This window comes from Chenopodium album, chromosome 20 (genome assembly GCF_948465745.1).
Source record: "Chenopodium album chromosome 20, dcCheAlbu1.1, whole genome shotgun sequence".
Lineage (NCBI taxonomy): Eukaryota > Viridiplantae > Streptophyta > Magnoliopsida > Caryophyllales > Amaranthaceae > Chenopodium > Chenopodium album.
The window spans coordinates 6,571,757-6,591,295 of NC_137853.1; the positions used below are offsets into that span (position 1 = coordinate 6,571,757).

The following is a 19,539-nucleotide window of genomic DNA, read 5'->3' on the forward strand; positions in this document are numbered from 1 at the left end:
TTAAAACCTCTTTTTTTTTTCCTACATTTTCACTATTTTAATTAATTATTAATTAATACACGTTGTTTTTTTTTTTTTTTTTTTTTTTTTTTTTCTGTTGCAGGTTTTTAGTAATTAAGGAGAAGGCTTTATCGAGTCTGAACCTAGCAAGACTCAAATTAACATAACCATTTAAAGAAGTAAAGCATTTTCTTAAAATATTAATTTCTCCAATTAGCTACCTTTTAAAGAAGCTAAGTTCGTAACATTTTCTTAATACTTCCTCGGTTCTTGAATGTTTCATCAAACGGGCCTAGACAACCAATACAATGAGGAGGAGAGTTATGTCATAAGGGGTTTTATAATAAAACCAGGCCAATTATTGGCGATAGCAAGAGTAACTCCTCTAGCTTATTAAGTAGTACCATCTTTCTTTATTATCCAATATAGGACATTTACAAGTGAACTATAATGTATTTCAATTCAATAGTTTCACATGATTTTTGTGATTCCTCTCATTTATCAACTTCTTTACAGCAATATTGTCTATCCAATACTTCGTATTAAATAGGAGGACGGAGGAAGTAATAATAATATACATTCAACGGAAACATTTTATCGAAAAAGGTATCATATAAAGATGATTAATCAAGTTTTGCAACCCTGTGAACAAAAGCTAATTAGTAATTACACTGTAATGCCCTCATCTTTCAAAGCCTAGTTAGGTGCTTTCTAGTTTGTAGGTGGAGCATACAATAATGTCTAATGTCTACTATTACTACCTTTGCTAGTCTCTGACCTAGATGCTAGATTACTAATTTTCATTTTTTGATGTAAAAAATCCATCGACAAACTGAATCAACTAATTAATCTTGATTCTCTGTTGACATGAACTCTCAACAAACTCACTCTAGCAAAACTTATCATGTTGTCTAAGTTTATGCTTTCTCTTACAACTTTAAATAAAAAAATACTCGATAACCATCAAATTTAATTACTACCTCCATTTCTTATTATTTGCAACAAAATAAATTTTTATGTACTGTCTCTCGTTAAACTTTTTTTTCACTATTCATATATTAACTTTGACTACATTTTTTTTTTATTAACATAGTAACAACATATTTTATGATATATACAATATGGTGTTAGATAAGTATTGATATAAAGTTTCATAATTTCATTTTTTTTACAGAGATCAATTCAAGTGTTGTGTAAGGTGGGTGTACGTTAATGAATATGGTCAGTTTGAGGGTGACATTAACTATTTTTATGATAACTTTAACCCCACAAAGTGTAACTTTTAAATTGTCATTGGTTTAAATTTTATTTTAATGTGTAATTTCTTATAGATTCGTGATTACATACTGATAGTGTATATAACATATTCCTGGGCCTTAATCATCAGCTTAAACTTTTGGTTGATCTCCTCTAACATGGTATCAAGAGCCAACGTGACACAAAGGTCACGAGTTCGAATCTCATCCACCCCTCCTTCAAAGTGGAATTAATTCGCATAAGGTATGGGTGGGCCTGTGTTGTATCCATATTTCAAGGGTCTTTCATGTGAGGAGGAGTGATAGTTTATATAACATATTACTATGCCTCAACCATCAACTTAAGCTTTTGGTTGAGTTGGTCCTCTCACACATACTATAAAGGCTAATATGATTAGTCTAATACATTATAAGTTTTTGTAAGATATAATTTATTATTAGAAAAATATATAATAACTTTTTGTAGTATAAAGGGTAACTTTAAATACTTTTAATATCGAATAACTTTAACTCGTCTTACAATTACAGTAAATTAATTTACACCCGCCTTTTTGGAGAAGTTATGTATTGACGTGCGTGCAACGCTTAACTATGTTAGTTATTCTGTGATAAGGGGAGTATTGTTTTAAAGGGTCTACAAAATAATGTAACTTACCTTTCATAAATTGGTGCTTGCTATAGTTAATTGATTGCACCATTATACCTTTACTACCAGTACATAATTACTACATCCGTTTCTTATTAGTTGTAACTTTGGGGTATTATTTGTGAGATATAAAATATTTTAAAGTTGCAACTAATACGAAACGGAGGTAGTATTAAGATTGAGTATTGAGGAGTATATGGAAATTAATACTGCTTCTTGAATTGATAGAATATAGAAATCAATCTGTAGGTATCAACTATCAGTTTTTGGTTGAGTTGTCATTTTTTTTTTTTTTTTTGGTGTTGTTTCACCCGGTTTACCCTTTGGGCTAATCCGGATTCAGAAATTAGTTGTGGGTGATTAGGTTTCAATCTCCTTCCTGATTGAGTTGTCATTTAACATGCTATCAGAGTCAAAGTCAGTTAGCGTGTCAAAAAAATCAATCCCATCAACCCTTACCGCTCCATAATGAAATTATCACACACTCAATCACGATGATTCAGGAACTTATGATAATAAACATGACTTAGATGACTATTAGTTTTCGAACAGGAGTACCATTTGTCATTGTCGATTGTTTTTGATTTGATAGGGGATCTTCCGTACTTACCAAAGGCCGATAACAAGGTAAGTCACACTAAGTGCGGCACTACGTGTAAAATGAGTTCTATAGTACCACTGTAACAATGATTTGTCCTAATAACCACTTTAATTTGCATATATAGTATCTTGATGGCTTGATGCATTGCTATGTTTGTTGTTAAATGTTTGTTAGCTAAGGTTATCTCTTCAAGTTACATCAAATGAAAAATAAAAAAGGCTCTATAGTATGGAAACAAAGTATATAGTAGGTACGTGCCCTCTTACTTTGAAATTCACTAAAGTTGGAAATATTAAATGCTGATAAAAGATAAGTTGGGATAATATATTACTCGTAAAATTATAAAAATTCTTAAATGAACCTGGTTCACACTCACTAATTTATTATGGACCACTAATATTAAAGACAATATGATTGTTTTATTAATAGATAAAAAGGTCACTATATTAAATAAAGGTTGTTATGTTGAAATAAAAGTTAGTGTAACATTATTCAACATGAATAATAAAATCACTATGTTAGTGTGGCATTAATTTTTTTAATAAAATTTTTAATATAAGGGTCAATATGAATAATAAAAATTAAAGATCACTATGTCAAAATTAGGTTACTATTCAACATAATGTCGTACTTTAACTTCATAATAACATTAAAGGTCACACAAGTTTTAAAAAAGGTTACTATGTTAAAATTAGGGGTCACTATGTTGAATATAATGTCAGTTACGTACTTACGTGTGTATAAACCTTAGGTCCACAATAATATTATTGTGGACCATGTCCACACAAGATTTTCTACGCAAATAAAGGGAGTACGAGTATGGATAGAGACTATGGGTAAAGAGAAAATAAAGATAAAAATAAAAATAGCAAGTTCGTTGAAGGGGTATGTACTCCGTATTAACTAATAATCTGTATTTATTAATTAGTTTGACATTACTTTGTCTAAACTTATCTATATATATATTGAAAACACGCAAGCTCAATTCATTAAATAGCCAAGGAGTCCATCAGTACAAGGGGGGCAACTTCATTGGGACAGTGATGTTCCCAAATTTGTTTAACCCCAAAAGGAACAATAATCTTTGCAAGAGAGTGAGCAACACAATTGCCATCTCTTCTAACATGAGACCAAGTAATTGAATCAAATTTCGTACACATGAAAAAGATATCTCCTAGGACTGTATCCAAGTCAGCCGTGTTCCTTGCTCCTTTCGACAATCGATCAATAACAAGCTTGCAATCAGATTCCAAGATGATGTCCTTGAACCCATACCTTGCTGCCCAACACAAGAGCACGAAGGATTGCCTTTGCCTCAGCAATTTCGGGAGGCCAAAAAGCTCTGACTCTCCGCGTCGCACCCCACAGCACCCGTCCCTTGTTGTCTCTGGCAGCAATCCCCAATCCAGCCCAACCCTCAGCAGAAAGTGAAGCATCCGTATTGATCTTTATGATGTCAGGTGGGGGGGGGGGGGGGGGGGGGGGGGCAAGCCATTTAGCCGAGCCTCGATGTATATGCTGGCCAACTGCTCTGTAAATCTTAGAGGCATACTTATCAAATTCATCCACATACCTGAATACTCTTTGAGTAATGATAGCGTTTGGCGTAATTTTATTCTCAAAAACTTTGCGATTCCTCTCGCTCCATATGCACCAGGTAAGGAACATACCCCGTTGTCTTACCTTTTTATCAATATCCTTCCAACTTACCAAGAGATCACACATTGAAGCAGCCCCGCTCCAATTTGCCATCTGCCCACAATCGCAATCAGTCCACATCTCCCTAACTCACATACAATCAACAAAGGTGTGCTCAACCGTCTCTTCTTCAAGGCCACACCAAGGACATGAAGCATCCTCCACCATATGCTTACGCAAAAGAAGGCTGCGAGTAGGTAAAGTGCCAGTGCATAAACGCCAAATGAAATGCCTAACCTTAGTTGAGACCTCAGCCTTCCAGATTTCCACCCAAGCTTGGTGGAAATTGTCAAGGTCACACCCTTTCCCCAATAAGTATGCTGATTTTACAGTGTATTCCCCACCATTCGAAAAAGCCCAGCACATTACATCTATTTGCCCAACTTCACTAAGAGGAATAGCCAAAATATTCCGTTTATCCCTCTCATTAAAGTAAGCATCAATAATATCATAGCACCACACATCGTTCTCGACATCAATTATATCATTCACCAATTGCAAGTTATTAACAGCAGGACTTGAAAGAAAACGCCCCTCCTCATCAGCAATCCACGGGTCAGTCCACAAATTAATCTTTGAACCATCTCCCACCCTCCATATGACACGCACCTTCTTTGATTAGAGCTTTTGACAACCAGATGCTGCGCCATGAGTAGCTGCCAGCAAACCCAAGGGAAGAGTCGAGAAAATCATTATTGGGATAATATTTGGCCTGGAAGACACGCCCCAATAAAGAGTTTGGAGCATGAACAAGGCGCCATGCTTGTCTACCCAATAAAGCATCATTGAAGACACTCATATCCCTAAAACCCATGCCTCCCAAGCATTTTAAAGTACACATTGCATCCCAGTTTCGCCAATGAGTCTTTCTCTTCCCATCAGATGAACCCCACCAAAATCGTGCCACTGCGGAGTGGATACGCTGAATAATTGAGCTCGGAATTTTATATACCCCCATGAGATAAGTCGAAATCTGGATTTTATATATGATTATAAAGGATTAGGAGAAAAGGGCCTATGACAAAATGTAATTAAGGGCTTATTATACTCATTATTAGTTTGTTAATAGTTGACAAACTCGATCTAGAAGTCTAAAAAAAGCAAGTGAACACTAAAATTATAAAGAGAACTTTTAATAAATTTGAAGCCACTAATATTAAGATCAGATGATTTTAACAATTACTTACATGAATGTATTTTTTATGTATAAATTACTAGCTAACATTGGCTAAAGTGAATTATGAATGGTGTAAAAAGTCAAAATATGACACTTTTTTTTTTTTAAAGGATGGAGTAATAAACAATTTGATAAGATTCACCACTCAATTTAATTTTTTTCTTTTTTTTTTTAAAAAAAAAAAACTACTTTGCGAACATTGAAGTGTGTCAGTTATCATGAAACAAAGAAAATAATTACTAGCTGTATATGCACACAACACATGTTGTAAATTCAAAAATAACACTGAAAACTTTGTATCAATATAACTAAGGAAATAGGTTCTCCATACAAATTGAGGATTGAGGTGGAAATTATTTTCGTGACCATAGATAGAATGATTAATAAAAAAAAAAAAAAAAAAAAATAGCAAATAATACCCGTAAAAAATAAAGTTGTGTTCTTATATATGGATTTATTTTAATTTCAGTTCAATTTAATTATTATCACTCCATATTATTATTAGTTTATTACACTACCAAGTACCAACATCAATTGGAGAAAAAAGAGTGTCAAAATGTTTTTAAGTTACATTTTATATTTTTATTTGTTACATCGATATGCTATGGACATTTATTATAAAAAGAAAATGTTATACATAGCCCTTAATACTATATATAAGCATTAAATTTATACTTGAAAATCGTAAAAAGTTAAATTTATACTTATAAAAATGCTAAAATGGCAAATTGGGGCAATATACTTTGGCTAAAGAGAATTGTTACGGTCCAAACTATCATGGGCTCAACAGAATAAGAATCATCATTTTAACCCAAAACAAAATTAAAGGAGATACTTTCACATGTCATTGCCATTAATAAAGCACTTTAAAATAGCGCCACGTAATAACTCTGGAGAATTCCTCCAACTTCTTCATCACACTTCTTTCCTCAATACTATCGATCTCATTCATTCACTGCCTTCTTCAACATCTCTCTATTCTCAGGTACAATTCTTTCTTTCTCTCTTTTTTTTTTTTTTTTTTTTTCAATTTTTATTTGGTAATACTTTATTTATACGATTAATTTATATAGTTTTGGGCTTTATATTTGATTGAAATTATAAAGTAAGAGGATGAAGATGATGAGAAGTTAATTAGGGATATCTATATATGACACATTTTCTAATTTCTTCCTGATTTCATCCTCTTTCTTAGCCATTTTTTTTTAACATAATTTTTAGAATTTGATCATGCTGTTTTTCAATAAATTTATTTTTTGTACTATTTTCACTTTTAATGATTATTTTTATATAAAGTTCAAAATTAAATGTTACACATTGCTGATTTTTTTTTTTTTTGATGATAAAGGATTAAAAAAATTATTAGTATTAAATTTAATTAGGGTTTATAATCTGATTGTTTATATGGAGGATGAAGGTGATGAAAGTTGATAGGGAAGATGATATTTTCTATCATATGACACCTTTTCTAATTTCTTCCTGATTCATCCTTAACACAAAAAAATTTGATCCTGTTGATTTCCGTCAATTTATCGTTGGGTTGAATTTAAATTTACTAATGTTACCTACATCACAAATTACGTGCAACTTTTGGTATTATTCGTGAGATATAAAAAATTCAAAAGTTGCACGTATTATCTAAACGAGTTAGGTATAATCATCGGTTTTAATTTTCTTTGATCAAAATTCAAAATTCAATATTGGTTCTTATTACTACAAATCATTTTTTTTAGGATTGTATTAAAATTTAAGTGAGTTTTACACACTAAACTATGTTTGATTTGTGAAATTTATCTGATTTTTGCTTTACAGAATCTGGTGTTTTTACTAGTGATAAAACATACATGCGAGGATCAGCTTCACGTTCATTGGCAAAAACTATTGAGAAACACTTGTATCCAATTGAAGGATCATGGGGTAATTATAATCAAAATGCAGAGTAATAAACTCATTTTATAACAATTAATTAACTGGAAAACACTCATTTTTCACTAAATGAAATTTTGGTACTCTACAATCTACAACAGGTGGTATTGTTCCTTCATTGGAGCCGAAAAAGAATGGAAATGAAGATAGTGGTAAGGTAAGGAAGACTATTGCAGACGAGAAGGCTGCTGACCCTATAGTGGCCTTCAGCAGGCCGCCTCCGCTTCCTCCCATTTTTGGACCGCTTGTTGCCCTTACTATGTTGGATTCGTGGTCGAAACAAGACAGTAATGGCAATGCCTAAGATTGTTCTGGCGAACTACTAGGTTCCTGGTTTGTTTCCTCATTTGACTCTGTTATGTTCACAAGTTTCCTGCAAAGAAATGTATAATCTGTTACTATTTTCTTAGGATTGTCTGAATTCTCAGTTTTTTGTATTGCAACTTTGCAAGCTAGTTATATTATGAAGTAGATTTTTGGTGATTGGTTATTCCTGTTCTTATATTACCTTATTACAAGTGTATCGCCTTCATACGAGCACTGGAATGTACTAAATCCTCTTATGTTTGTATGGTGAAGCCCTTGTGAATCGTTTTGCACTGCAAGCAAATAAAGTTTTGCCAGTTTATATGTGTGAAGGAAATAAACTAGTTTATGCCAATCAAGTAAATAGAAAACATGGCACCTAAACGCCAATTCACAGTAGCCGATAGTTCTTCCTTTCCAGGAATAGGCTCTGCAAGTTCGAGCTGGAGATTTTGGATGCCCAACATTCCTGCAACTTTATATAACAAGTTCTTGACTTCCTGCAGGAAAACATTTAGAATGTATGCTTAAGTGCATGAAAAAATAGATTGATGTTATGTGTGAGTAGGTAAATCGAGCTTTGTAACCTCCTTCCCACTTTTATGCTCCTTCTTGGTTTCAAATAGTGTATTCTCGATGTAACAGTCTTTGGAGATGAGATTTTCTAGCTCCGTCATGTTAATCTCATTGATGCATTTGCAAAATTTCTTGATAACATCTGAAACGGCGTTAAACTCTGAGCTGGAGTCTGACTTTGATGCAAATTTGCATCCTATCTCTGGCTTCTTCCGGTGGCTGATAGATTTTCTGATGTTTGTTGTCCTGAAAATAGGCTCAGGGATAACTACCTTAACTCTAGGTGTATGTAGGTTTCTTCTACAGGATGGTTGACAGCGTAAGTAGCTGAGAGAAGTTAGGCTTCTGTGAGATATGTTGGGCAAAATTTTGCTAGTAAAAGATGGGGAAAGAGCCATACTTTTTATTTGCTTGTTAGATCAAGGTGTTGCAGTAAACTGCAAGAATAACTGTGGTATGTATATATATTATTATGTTTCAGGTAAGTGTGGAGGAGAAGTGTTATTACTCTCTTCTAGAAAAGGGAGATGTCAAACCGTAATGGGAGCAAGGCATCAACAAATATGGCTCTTGCCTTCTAATCACAGCAAGGAATTCGACTTTTTGTTTCCTTCTTGCCATTGCTGGAATGGCTGCTTCAATTCAAGAATCGCTACTTTAGTGACCACATTTTAGTTTTACATGTCATTTTTAAGGGTAAAATTTATGTTAAGTGTTTTCTAAGGGTAAAATTTATGTTAAGAAAATGTTGAGCTCATGAACAACCCACATGTGAGCATTCTTCTTGTCCCATACTAAACACTAAAGAGGGAGTGTAGTGGTTATGAAATCCCACATTGAAAGAATTCAAGAGTTACCACCACAATATAAGGCTAAGGGGCTACTCCCCTCATAGCCATACGGTTTTGAGGTGGAACCTCCTTGGTCTTGTAAAGTGGTGGACTTGCACTCTTTCGTGACGGGTGCGGCCCAGACCCGTATTTAACAGAAAATGATAACTTTTGCAGTATATAAAGACAACTTTAAATGCTACCAGAGTAACTTTAACCTGTCTTAAATACAATACATAGTGAAAGTCCGCCTAAATCAATAATTTAAATGAGAAAATAATTTGAGTGTGTTTAGATTTAGGAAGTTCTTTGTGTTTTAGGAGTGAAATGTGTTTTTTTTAGAAAGTAAACTACAGGAAAAATTAGGAATGTCTTCTTACAAGACTGTAAACAGAAGTGAAATGTGTCGATATAGTCATATAAATATCCCAATAGCATGTGCCACTAGCTAGGCCCACGCGGGGGGGGGGGGTCTTTGAACTGGTGATAAATATATACTATGTATTTCCTCTTCTTTTATTTTATAACACAGGTTCTACGCATGTTTTTTTTAGGAGTTGATTAGACTAGGCAAACATGTGACTCTAGTAAATAATTTAAACAATAAGATTAGAGAAGGTTTAGACACTAGGTATACAATTTTTATTTATTTATTTATTAATTTGTTCATTTACATTACTTTATCTTTTCCTCAATGTGCATGGCATGAATGTGTGTTGCAAATAAAACAAAACAAAGGGATTAGAATCAGCTTCACGCTCAGTGGCAAATTAAATCTACTGAGAAACACTTTTATCCAAGTCAAGGATCATGGGGTAGTAATTTTAATCAAAATGCAGAATTATGAACTCATATTGTGCAATCTCTTTATTAACGTACAACATAAAATATTCACTAAACAGTTTATTGGTATTCTACAAAAGGTGGTACTATTCCTTCGTTGTAGCCGAAAAAGAATGGAGATAAAGATAGTGGTAAGGAAGACTATTGCAGATGAGGAGGCTGCTGATCCTATAGTAGGCCTTCAGCAGGCCGCCTCCGCTTCCACCCATTTTTGGACCGATTGTTGCCCTTACTATGTTGGACTCGTGGTCGAAACAGGACAGCAATGGCAATGCCTAAGATTGTTCTGGAGAACTGCTAAGTTCTTGATCTGTTTCGTCCTCCTTGATACTGACATTACGCTTATAGATTGTGTTCTTGAGTTTCCTATAACGAAATGTAAAAGGTTACCAGAGTACGAAGTATATATTTTCTTAGGATTGTCGTCATAATTTACCCTGTAGTGCAAGCTAGTTTATCCATATGAAGAGAGAAATTGGATGTTTGGTTATTTTTGTTATATTACCTTATTACAAGTTTATCGCCTTCCTCCTTCGAGCAGTAGACTTTACTTGACCCTTCAAATTTGGGCTTTTGTTGTGGCTCATTGCCCACTGCAAGCAAATAAAGTTTTTCAGGTTATATGAAGTAAAATATACTTTATGCTAATTAAGTGCGTAGAAATCATGGTACCTAGTTTCCAATTCACAGTCGCTGCGAGTTCTTCTTCTTTACAAATTTCTACTTCGAATTTGAACTGAAGTTTTTGTTCATCTATCTTTGCAGCCACTTCTCTTAACAAATCCATGACTTGCTGCAGGAAAACAATTAGAATGCATTAACGGTAAGGTGCATGAACAAATTTGAATGAGGTTGTTTGATAAAATAGTTTAAACCAAGTTTTGTAACCTCTTTTGTCTGGGTTTTTGTGGGTGAAGATGACTGAGACGATCCTAATAAATATGAATCGTCAATGCAACAGTCACTGGAGATGAGATGTTTTAACTGTTCTGTGTTCTTCTTATTATTAATGCATACACGAAATATATCAATGACATCTGAAACTGAAGCAGGGTTAATAGGGTAGCTAAGGAAGTCTGACTTCTCTGTGAATTTGCATTTCATCGCAGGCTTCTTTTGGTGGGTAGGGTTAATAGGGTAGCTAATGATACATTTTCTGACATTTGTTATCCCGAAAATAGGATTAGGGATAACTACCTTGACTCTAGGTGTATGTTGGTTTCTTCTAAGGGTTTGAGAGCTTACATAGGTGAGAGAGGTTAGGATTTTGTGAGAAGTGTTAGGCGTATATTTGCAAGTAAAAGACGGTGAAAATGCCATCTTTGTTAGATCAAAGTGTTCGTTGCAGGAAATTGCAAGAACAACTGTGGTATATATATTATAGAAAGGGAATGAAGTTGATTCTTACCTTGTGATCACAGCAAGGAATTGGACTTTTTGTTTCCTTCTTGTCATTGCTAGAATGAATTCTTTAATTCAGGAATCACTACTTTAATTCATTTTCTTGCTTTTGAATATTGTTCTTACTTGGTTACAACAACAAATGAATATGAACTAGTTATTGGTCTGTTTTTATTCTACGAATCTAAACGACCAAATCAAATAAGAAATCAAGGCTTGAGTATGTACCAAGTATTTAACAATTTCTGCAGCAATTTCAGTTGATAAAGTATGTAAAGATATAAATTAAAGTACAAAGTACTCGGTACATGATACACGAGAAAACACAATGCAAGGAGGTTTTTTTTTTTTTTTTTTTTCTTTTTTTTTTTAAAAAAATATTAGAATTTTTTTTCTTTTTTTATTTAAAAGAAAACAGCCTAGGAAAGTAGGAAGAGTTTGTTTAAGAAATAATGTTGGACTGGCATTTGGCTGCGGGTTGTGCAGTGAACCCATTGTGCTTTACGGATAGCTAGGTTTGGCCTATCTATGGGATATGCACAACCTAAGCCCACGTACCATTGCACCTAAATTTTATTTCTAAACCAAGAGTGTGTTTTGTTGTGCTTGGTCATGTTATATCTTCTCATGCATCTTCCAATTAAAGGTGATCTGATCTACCACTTCACTCACGGCCCAACATGCACAGTAATGTGCTAAGTCATGCACTTGTGTATACATCGTGCATTTGTGCATGTGCCTTATCATGCTTTTTCTTTTTTTAAAAATTGTGCTAGGATATGCCGTGCCTGAGTGCCTCAAGTCTAACCGGCAAGAGTCGGCCTAGCGCAATACCATTAATCTCCGAATCATAGCAACAACTATTCAAATTTCAGATTTATTTATCTATGTGTTTTGAAATAGTAGGTAAATTTCAAATGTTGACAACTTGGCATTGCTCATCACAAACTCAAGATTAAGTTTTTTTTTTTTTTTTTTTTTTTTACTAGTATATAGTGATACATAACAGTTACAGTATATAGTAGCAGTGGCGGATCCAGGATTTCCGATTTGGTGACTCACTATCAATTATTGATTACTTGTGAAAGTACAAATAAATTTTTCCAAATCTTGTTCATAATTAATCTTGTTCATATTTCACCAAATTGATTTCAATCTAAAATAGGACACAATAATCCATAATACAACCAAATACTTCGTACTACTTAAAAATTCAATCTTACAAGTTGAAAATATTACAAATAACATGTTACAAACAAATAATACTATAAAACTATTACATTAACTTTATGATTTTTTACTTAGATTTGTGGGAAAATATTAAAATTGGTTGCACATATATAGGATATAAAATTATAAATAGAAGCAATAATTATTAATTAAAAAAAAATGAGATAACTTAAGAGACCTATTATTAAGTATAACCGGTCTCTTTAATGAAGAAAGAAAGTAGCGCTACAATGGGAAATGCAATAGCAGCATCAAAGAGACCACTTACCTTAATAGTTGGTCTCTTTGATAATTTTATAAAAGGAAACCTGTGTCAATTCGTTAGCAGCATCAAAGAGATCGCCTCTCTACAATAAGCTTTGATATTTTTATTTTTTTTAAAAAATCTTTTTTTTTTGGTGCTGCTGAGTCACGTGACTCAGTGTGCACCAACACAGATCCGCCACTGTATAGTAGTGCACATCATGTACAGTAGACTTTTCCATGAAATCTTGTTAAATTTGTTTCAAATTTCTTTGAAATATCAATTTTATACTTTTATTACCGAGTTAGTCTCATAATTGCTTATTACTGAGTTACTCTTGCTTTGACCTTTTTTTTTTTTTTTTTTTTTTTTTTTTTTTTTTTTTTTTTTTTTTTGTGTGTGTGTGAAGAATATTAGTCTTGGAACTTGAGAGAACCAAAGAGAATACTAATATGGTGTCATTATAAAAGTTTAGGCTGGTACGAGTAAATTTTTTATAAGATAATAATAACACATGTTAATGATGTACACAATAATGCACTTTGATATTATTCACACATTTTTCTTTGGTTACATATTGTGATTTATATGTACAAATAAGTTACAGAACAATATAGTTATATGGTGTTTTACCATGATTAGATTCAGTTTGGTATGCGCTTAATAATATTAATTAGTTTATTATAATTAATCTAAGAATACAATTAATTATACTTGAGGTTGAAAATGTGCATTGTGAATTTGTGATACACATAAATATAATGCATAAACCCCATGTTACAATATTTAGGAAATGAAGGAGGTTTAATTTTTTTTTTTTTTTCAAATACATAGTTAGATCTTAGACTATTACCGTTTCTAGCATGCTTAAAAAGAATTATCCATTCTAATCCAAACAAAATAAAGGAGATGATTTGATCAAAATTTGTTACAAGATAACATATAAATATCAAAATACTTTTCATTTTATCATGTAATTTTTACAAATACCTTATAGCAATGGGGAACAGCTCAAAAGATGCAACTGACATTAAGTTAAAATGATACAAGAAAAAATATAACCAAACTCAATAAAGAGCAATATTAACTTGTAGCTCTACTATATTGGTACCTACAACAGTTGGTATTGCTCCTTTGTTGGAGCTGAAAAAGAATAGAAATGAATAGAGTGGTAAGTCAAGGAGGACAATTGTGTCCTTCATCAGGCTGCCTCCGCTTCCTCCCATTTTCGGACCGTTTGTCACCCTTACTATGTTGGACTCGTGCTCGAAACAGGACAGTACTAGCAATGCCTAAGTTTGTTCCGGCAAACTGCTAGGTTCCTGCTCAGTTTCCATTTTTGAGGTGTCATTAACAATGTCAGTCGATGGAATGTCAGTTGATGATTTATCAATGTTAGTTGATGAAGAGTTTTTATTAAAAAATCTTCCAATGATGTGCAAAAAACTCATCACATAGCCAAGTGTCCGAGCCACAATATTCCATAGTGTGATGTAGAATGTTATAATCGGGTTTACAAATGGGGCTACGAATAAGGCGTATATGCTCAACACTGCACGGAGTATGATATGTGGACTGTTTAGAAACCCTGCAATGTTTAACGTATGTAATGTCAGCGTATTACACGTTTGGAATAAAAATTTGTAGGAACATTATTATGGAATTGGAAGTTGTTTCTTACATTTTGCTGCCTTAGGGAATTCGTCGAAAAGTGATCTCACTATCTTAAGCAAAGCCTGTTTTAATTTATTTGTTATCAGAACATACTTCATATTAGACTCTTGACATATTCTTAAATGATCATAAGGTAGAAAGAGGTTGATCAGATCATACCATAGCTAATATACCGGGTTTTACAGGGGACTCTGTTATGTTCTGTAGTTTCCTGTAATGTAAAATTTGTTACTGTTTTTGAGAATTGTCAGAATACTCATTTGTGCTCATCTTAGACTTATTTAGTAATTACAGTACCTTATTACAAGTTTATCGCCTTCATTCGAGCACAGGAAAAAACTACAGCCTTTAGAGAAAGGGATTTGGGACTCCTCCCACTCTGCATAGTATGACAGTAGATTACATTTTAATGTATATTAGTGGTAAATATAGACTATTTTATGCTAATTAAGCAACTAGAAATATTTCTACCTAAATGCCAATTCACAGAAGCTGTGAGCTCGTCATTTCCTTCACAAACAGTTCCTAGTTTGAACTTGACACTTTTTCCCATAGATTCAGCTAGCTGAACTAACAAGCGCATAACTTCCTGCAGGAAAAAATTTAGAATGTACATTTAAGTGCACGAATATTTTATGATACGAGTTTGATCATGTGTAATATAAGTAGATAACATTTAAGCTTCTAACCTTCTTCCCTTTGATTGTATAAGGGAAAGCCGAATCCTCAAGGTAACAATCGCTAGAGATGAGATCTTCTAGCCCCTTCTTGTTGTCCTGATTGATGCATTTGTAAAATTCCTCGACGATGTCAGACAAGAAGTGAATCTCATCAGGATTAGCGTCTGAGTCATCTGCCGCTGCTAATGTGGTACTTATCCCGAGCTTCCTTTGGTGACTGATGCATTTTCTCAAGTTTGATGTCCCGAACTTAGGCTCGAGTTTAACTTCATTCCCTCTAGGTACTTGTAGGTTTCTTCTACACGTTTGAGAGGGTACATAGGTGAAAGATGTTAGGCTGAATTGAGAAACATTAGGCATGTTTTTGCAAGTAAAGGAAGGTGAAAAAGCCATCCTTTAATTGGTTAGAATCAAGCTAAGGTGTATTTGCAGAAAAAATTGCAAGAACAACTGTGGTATATATTAAAGGATAGTGTAGAGCAGAAGTGTTAGTTTATTTCTTCTTGATGGAATATTAGCTGTGGTTCTTGCCTTGTGATTAGGGCAAGGAATTGGATTTTTTTTTGTTTACTTCTTGCCATTGTTGAAATGACTTCTTTACTTCAGGAATCATTACTTTGATCCGTTTTCGTGGTCTTGATTATGATATTATATGTCCTTCTTACTTGGTTACAAGTCTTACAACAACCGTTACTCTAAGTGGTTGAACAAGTTCATATATCTAACCACTATGACATTAAAGATCGCGTATCTGCAAACAATTATAATCACACACTATGGATAAAATTGATTTGATCTAAAGTGATTAACCAAAAATTTATAATTTGACACGATAAATCTAAAGTGATTAACATACATTAAAAGTTGAAGTATATAATTTAATCATCCTAATTAATTAAATATATAAAAGCTCTTGCCAAAAAAAAATCTAATACTAGTATATAAAAGCAGAGGAAGAAAATTTTGGCTATTAAAGACATAAATAATTTGGATATTTTTAGAAGCGCCTTCATAGTCCACATCCCCATCACAAAATATCAATATAATTATTACGTAGATCATACGAATATTATACCTTATACGGACTACTTCACTAAACTAAGCAGTCAAAAATATTGGTCAACTTGGTTGACAAATCAAAAACAACAACTTTAGGGTTTGTTTGGCATCATTGTTGGTTTTCGTTTCCTGTTTTTTTGAAAACTAAAAACCAAAAATATGAAACAAGAAAAAGGTGTTTCCACTTTTCTGTTGTCAGTTTTCAAAATTATCATAATTTTAATAAGTCTAAAAAAATTTTGATTCATTATGTGACATATATGACATACTTTTAAAAAATAGAATACCAAAAAACAGAAAACCACAGCGATGTCAAACGAACCCTTAACAATGCAACTATATTTTTAGTTTGACTTATTGTTTCAAAAAAAAAAAAAAAAAAAACAGTTTGACTAGTTGGAATAAAAACAAATAGTTTGACTAATTGGAATAAAAAAAAAAAATAATGTGAACAAATCACAGCTAGACCAATCCAGTTGGCAAATTGCCTACAATCATTGAACATAATTACAACTCCTTTGTAAGTTAAAAATTTGATAACCTCCTCTATAGGTACATTATTTGATTTTCTCTGTTTATCTAAACTATAAATAAACATTAAAATGAATCAAATTATTTGATCAAACAAATTCTTCAATACATTCATTATTAAAGATTTTTCTCAGCAGGAATTTACAGCCATCTACATAATTTAATTAGACAGGTCGACGTGAAAAATACATTTTTATGAATAGTACTAAAGCTTGCAATACTACTTCAACTGCTATACACAGTACAAAATACGGTCGAAAACGTTGTTCAAGTTCAAGCAATACTATAGGCAGAGGAATACCAAGGAGGGGTATGATTAAAGTCAGTATTGCTACATATGTTCGTCAAACCTTAGCTAATGTGCTAAAAATGGTCGTCCATGATTAATAAATTAGTTAGCTATCCTTGTAAATATTGTTTTTTTTTTTTAAAAAAAAAAAAAAAAAAAAAAAAAATTCTTAATTCGTTTCTTCTTTTTGTTCCTTATCTTGAATGTATATGCATAAATTTTATTTTGATGTATCAATTGTTTATATTAATTAATATTGATATACAACTATTTTTTTTTTTCAATTTGGCCGGTTTTATTTGTTTTGATAAAAAGACATTTTTTATAGAAAACTATTTTCTAAAGATAATAATATTCGATGGAAATTTTGATTGTGAAAAGGATTAAAGGTAGCTCTTGCATTCCTTGTGTTATATGTGTTAATTATTTTAACAAACTATATATCCCTATTTCAAAGTGATCTAAAATTTAATACTTACATAAATATTAAGGCAATAGGAAGGTAAAAAAAAAAAAGAGTACAGTTTGTGAGAAGACACATGAGTGTAGAAGAAAACGGATAAATTAAGATAAGGGTCAAAAAAGAATAAGGGTCAAAAAAATTAAGATTTGCAAGTTATGGTGTAATAAGAATAAGGGTAAAAAAAAATTAAGATTTGCAAATTAGAATAAGCAAGATATTTTTTCATGAAAAACAAAAAAAAAATGTTAATATCACTCTGTAAAATAGAAGTACTACGTAACATCATATAAACTCATTTGAACTTATATGTATGACAAGAAATCGAGTTATTGACATCATTATATTATAAAACCTAGAACTTGTCATAATTAGAAATTGACAATTAAATGTTAAAATCATTGTGAAATGGTGGTAAGTACACATTTAAATGAATGTGATTGATTAAAAATTTAAAATAAATCAAATAGAATGGTGCGTATGTGGAGATTGTATGTATAAAGTATAACTAATATTTCATTGTGAAATATGCATGTTGTAGCTTGCATGAATCTTCTCAACAAATTAGATTTGTACGAGTATTGAACAACATGATCGATTTAATTAGATCATATAGTTTACTTCGTAATGCATTAAGGCGAGTAGATGACGTGTAGATATAGGCTTATAACTTGATATTAAATTATTAAGATTAACTACATATCACAACTTTTAGAATCATACTTGATAGTTGATACTTCGTAGTTAGTACTCCTTTCATTTTCTTTTATTTGTGCTACTTTTATAATAACCAACTTCGTACCAATTTATGGAGCATTATAGGAACAAATAAACCTACCAAATAAAAGTATGCAAGCTAAGTTGTTTCAGGACAGACGTTAGGGAACAACAGACATGCTTAGCTAGCTAGTTTAGTCTATTTAATTAAGAAAATAAATTATTAGAGGATCTACATGTCATTATAAAGATATGGAATTGAATTTTTCTCAATTCTCATTGCCTGCCAAATTCCAACAAGTTTCCTAAAACTTGACTGGGCCATTAACTTTGACTTTTGTCTTTGTCCAGCTAATCACAAAACAAGCCCAGGCCAACCCCAAATCCAAGCCCAAGCTTCAGAAGTTGATTCCAATTATTTTGTTGATTTAATTTAATTTAATTTTGTTAAACACTTCACATTTATTGAACTGAGTTAAACTGAACTGATTGAAGCTGAACTGAATAGAGCTGAAAAGAAAATTTTATGAGAGAAGGAAATTAGGAGTTGAACTGAACTGATTGAAGATGAATTGAACTGAACTGAACTGATTAGAGCTTAATTGAGCTGAACTGAAATTAAGCTGAAGTGAACAAACCCTAAGTAACGTAGCTTGCAACTTTAAATACTAGTAGGTTTTTTTTTTTTTTTAAAAAAAATAAAAATAAAAATTGATGTACTTCGTATAGGTGTATCAAGCAGCATTTTGAACTATTTCGTCTAAATAACGGGGAGTTTGGAAAAAAAATAATAAATAAACATTTATATTGTATTTTTCAATCTTTTGGAATAGATTGTTATACTTACTATATGTACGTAGGTGCATGTATGTTATAAACTGTACTATACTCGATCATCCATGTCAAATTGTCAAGTCACAATTTTGAATGCATGCATGTTGGACGTAGAGTAGAGGAGCATGCATGAAAAATTCCAAAACAAGTAATCGGCTATAGCTAGCCACCCTTCTCAACATGATCAATAAACAACCTAACGCGAAATTTCTACGTCTTAAGCATGCGTATGTACTAATAAAATTATAAACAAAAATAAAAAAAGTCAACGACATTTGGATCTATCATATATAGCTAGGTTGGTTAAATTCTTGTATATAATATATAGCATTAACTGGAGAAAATTATATAATGAAGGCTCAAGGCTGTTATTATAAGAATCAACATTAATTCTATAAAGTATACGTTAAAATCTAAATTAAACATCAAGAAATACAACATTATTTGAGACAGCCAGAAGTTAGGAGGACATGCTTTGTTGTCATGCTTCATATTCACCATATTATCTTACCAAACTTTCTTGATCATAAACGTTATCCCATTAATCGCTATTACATACTA

The 19,539-nt window shown here is 32.3% G+C and overlaps 3 protein-coding genes across 3 annotated transcripts; all 3 read right to left on the minus strand.

The window, feature by feature from the left end:
• Positions 1–7,330: 7,330 nt before the first annotated feature.
• Positions 7,331–8,772, minus strand: LOC145598917 (uncharacterized). The gene is made up of 4 exons (XM_081655320.1): positions 8,198–8,772; positions 7,990–8,110; positions 7,813–7,903; positions 7,331–7,677 (listed from the first exon to the last, which is right to left on the minus strand). The coding sequence occupies exons 1-4, from the start codon at positions 8,582–8,584 to the stop codon at positions 7,605–7,607; spliced, it is 672 nt and encodes a 223-aa protein (XP_081511446.1). The 5' UTR covers positions 8,585–8,772; the 3' UTR covers positions 7,331–7,604.
• Positions 8,773–9,781: 1,009 nt separating this feature from the next.
• On the minus strand, positions 9,782–11,193 carry LOC145599217 (uncharacterized). The gene is made up of 4 exons (XM_081655620.1): positions 10,748–11,193; positions 10,532–10,652; positions 10,365–10,452; positions 9,782–10,225 (listed from the first exon to the last, which is right to left on the minus strand). The coding sequence occupies exons 1-4, from the start codon at positions 11,177–11,179 to the stop codon at positions 10,135–10,137; spliced, it is 732 nt and encodes a 243-aa protein (XP_081511746.1). The 5' UTR covers positions 11,180–11,193; the 3' UTR covers positions 9,782–10,134.
• A 2,490-nt stretch (positions 11,194–13,683) lies between these two features.
• On the minus strand, positions 13,684–15,503 carry LOC145599110 (uncharacterized). The gene is made up of 6 exons (XM_081655521.1): positions 15,098–15,503; positions 14,880–14,997; positions 14,706–14,787; positions 14,568–14,619; positions 14,416–14,470; positions 13,684–14,322 (listed from the first exon to the last, which is right to left on the minus strand). The coding sequence occupies exons 1-6, from the start codon at positions 15,479–15,481 to the stop codon at positions 14,027–14,029; spliced, it is 987 nt and encodes a 328-aa protein (XP_081511647.1). The 5' UTR covers positions 15,482–15,503; the 3' UTR covers positions 13,684–14,026.
• Between the last annotated feature and the right edge of the window lie 4,036 nt (positions 15,504–19,539).

Bases quoted from the DNA above. Each gene is read 5' to 3' on its own strand.
- LOC145598917 (XM_081655320.1), bottom strand. From the start codon at position 8,584: ATGGCTCTTTCCCCATCTTTTACTAGCAAAATTTTGCCCAACATATCT. The intron at 8,111-8,197 runs GTTACAAAGCTC...GTTTTCCTGCAG, and splicing joins AGCATAAAAGTGGGAAGGAG to GAAGTCAAGAACTTGTTATA. The intron at 7,904-7,989 runs GTGCCATGTTTT...ATTTGCTTGCAG, and splicing joins TACTGTGAATTGGCGTTTAG to TGCAAAACGATTCACAAGGG.
- LOC145599217 (XM_081655620.1), bottom strand. From the start codon at position 11,179: ATGGCATTTTCACCGTCTTTTACTTGCAAATATACGCCTAACACTTCT. The intron at 10,453-10,531 runs GTACCATGATTT...ATTTGCTTGCAG, and splicing joins GACTGTGAATTGGAAACTAG to TGGGCAATGAGCCACAACAA. The intron at 10,226-10,364 runs GTAATATAACAA...ATTTCGTTATAG, and splicing joins GGCGATAAACTTGTAATAAG to GAAACTCAAGAACACAATCT.
- LOC145599110 (XM_081655521.1), bottom strand. From the start codon at position 15,481: ATGGCTTTTTCACCTTCCTTTACTTGCAAAAACATGCCTAATGTTTCT. The intron at 14,788-14,879 runs GTAGAAATATTT...CATACTATGCAG, and splicing joins TTCTGTGAATTGGCATTTAG to AGTGGGAGGAGTCCCAAATC. The intron at 14,620-14,705 runs GTACTGTAATTA...TTTACATTACAG, and splicing joins GGCGATAAACTTGTAATAAG to GAAACTACAGAACATAACAG.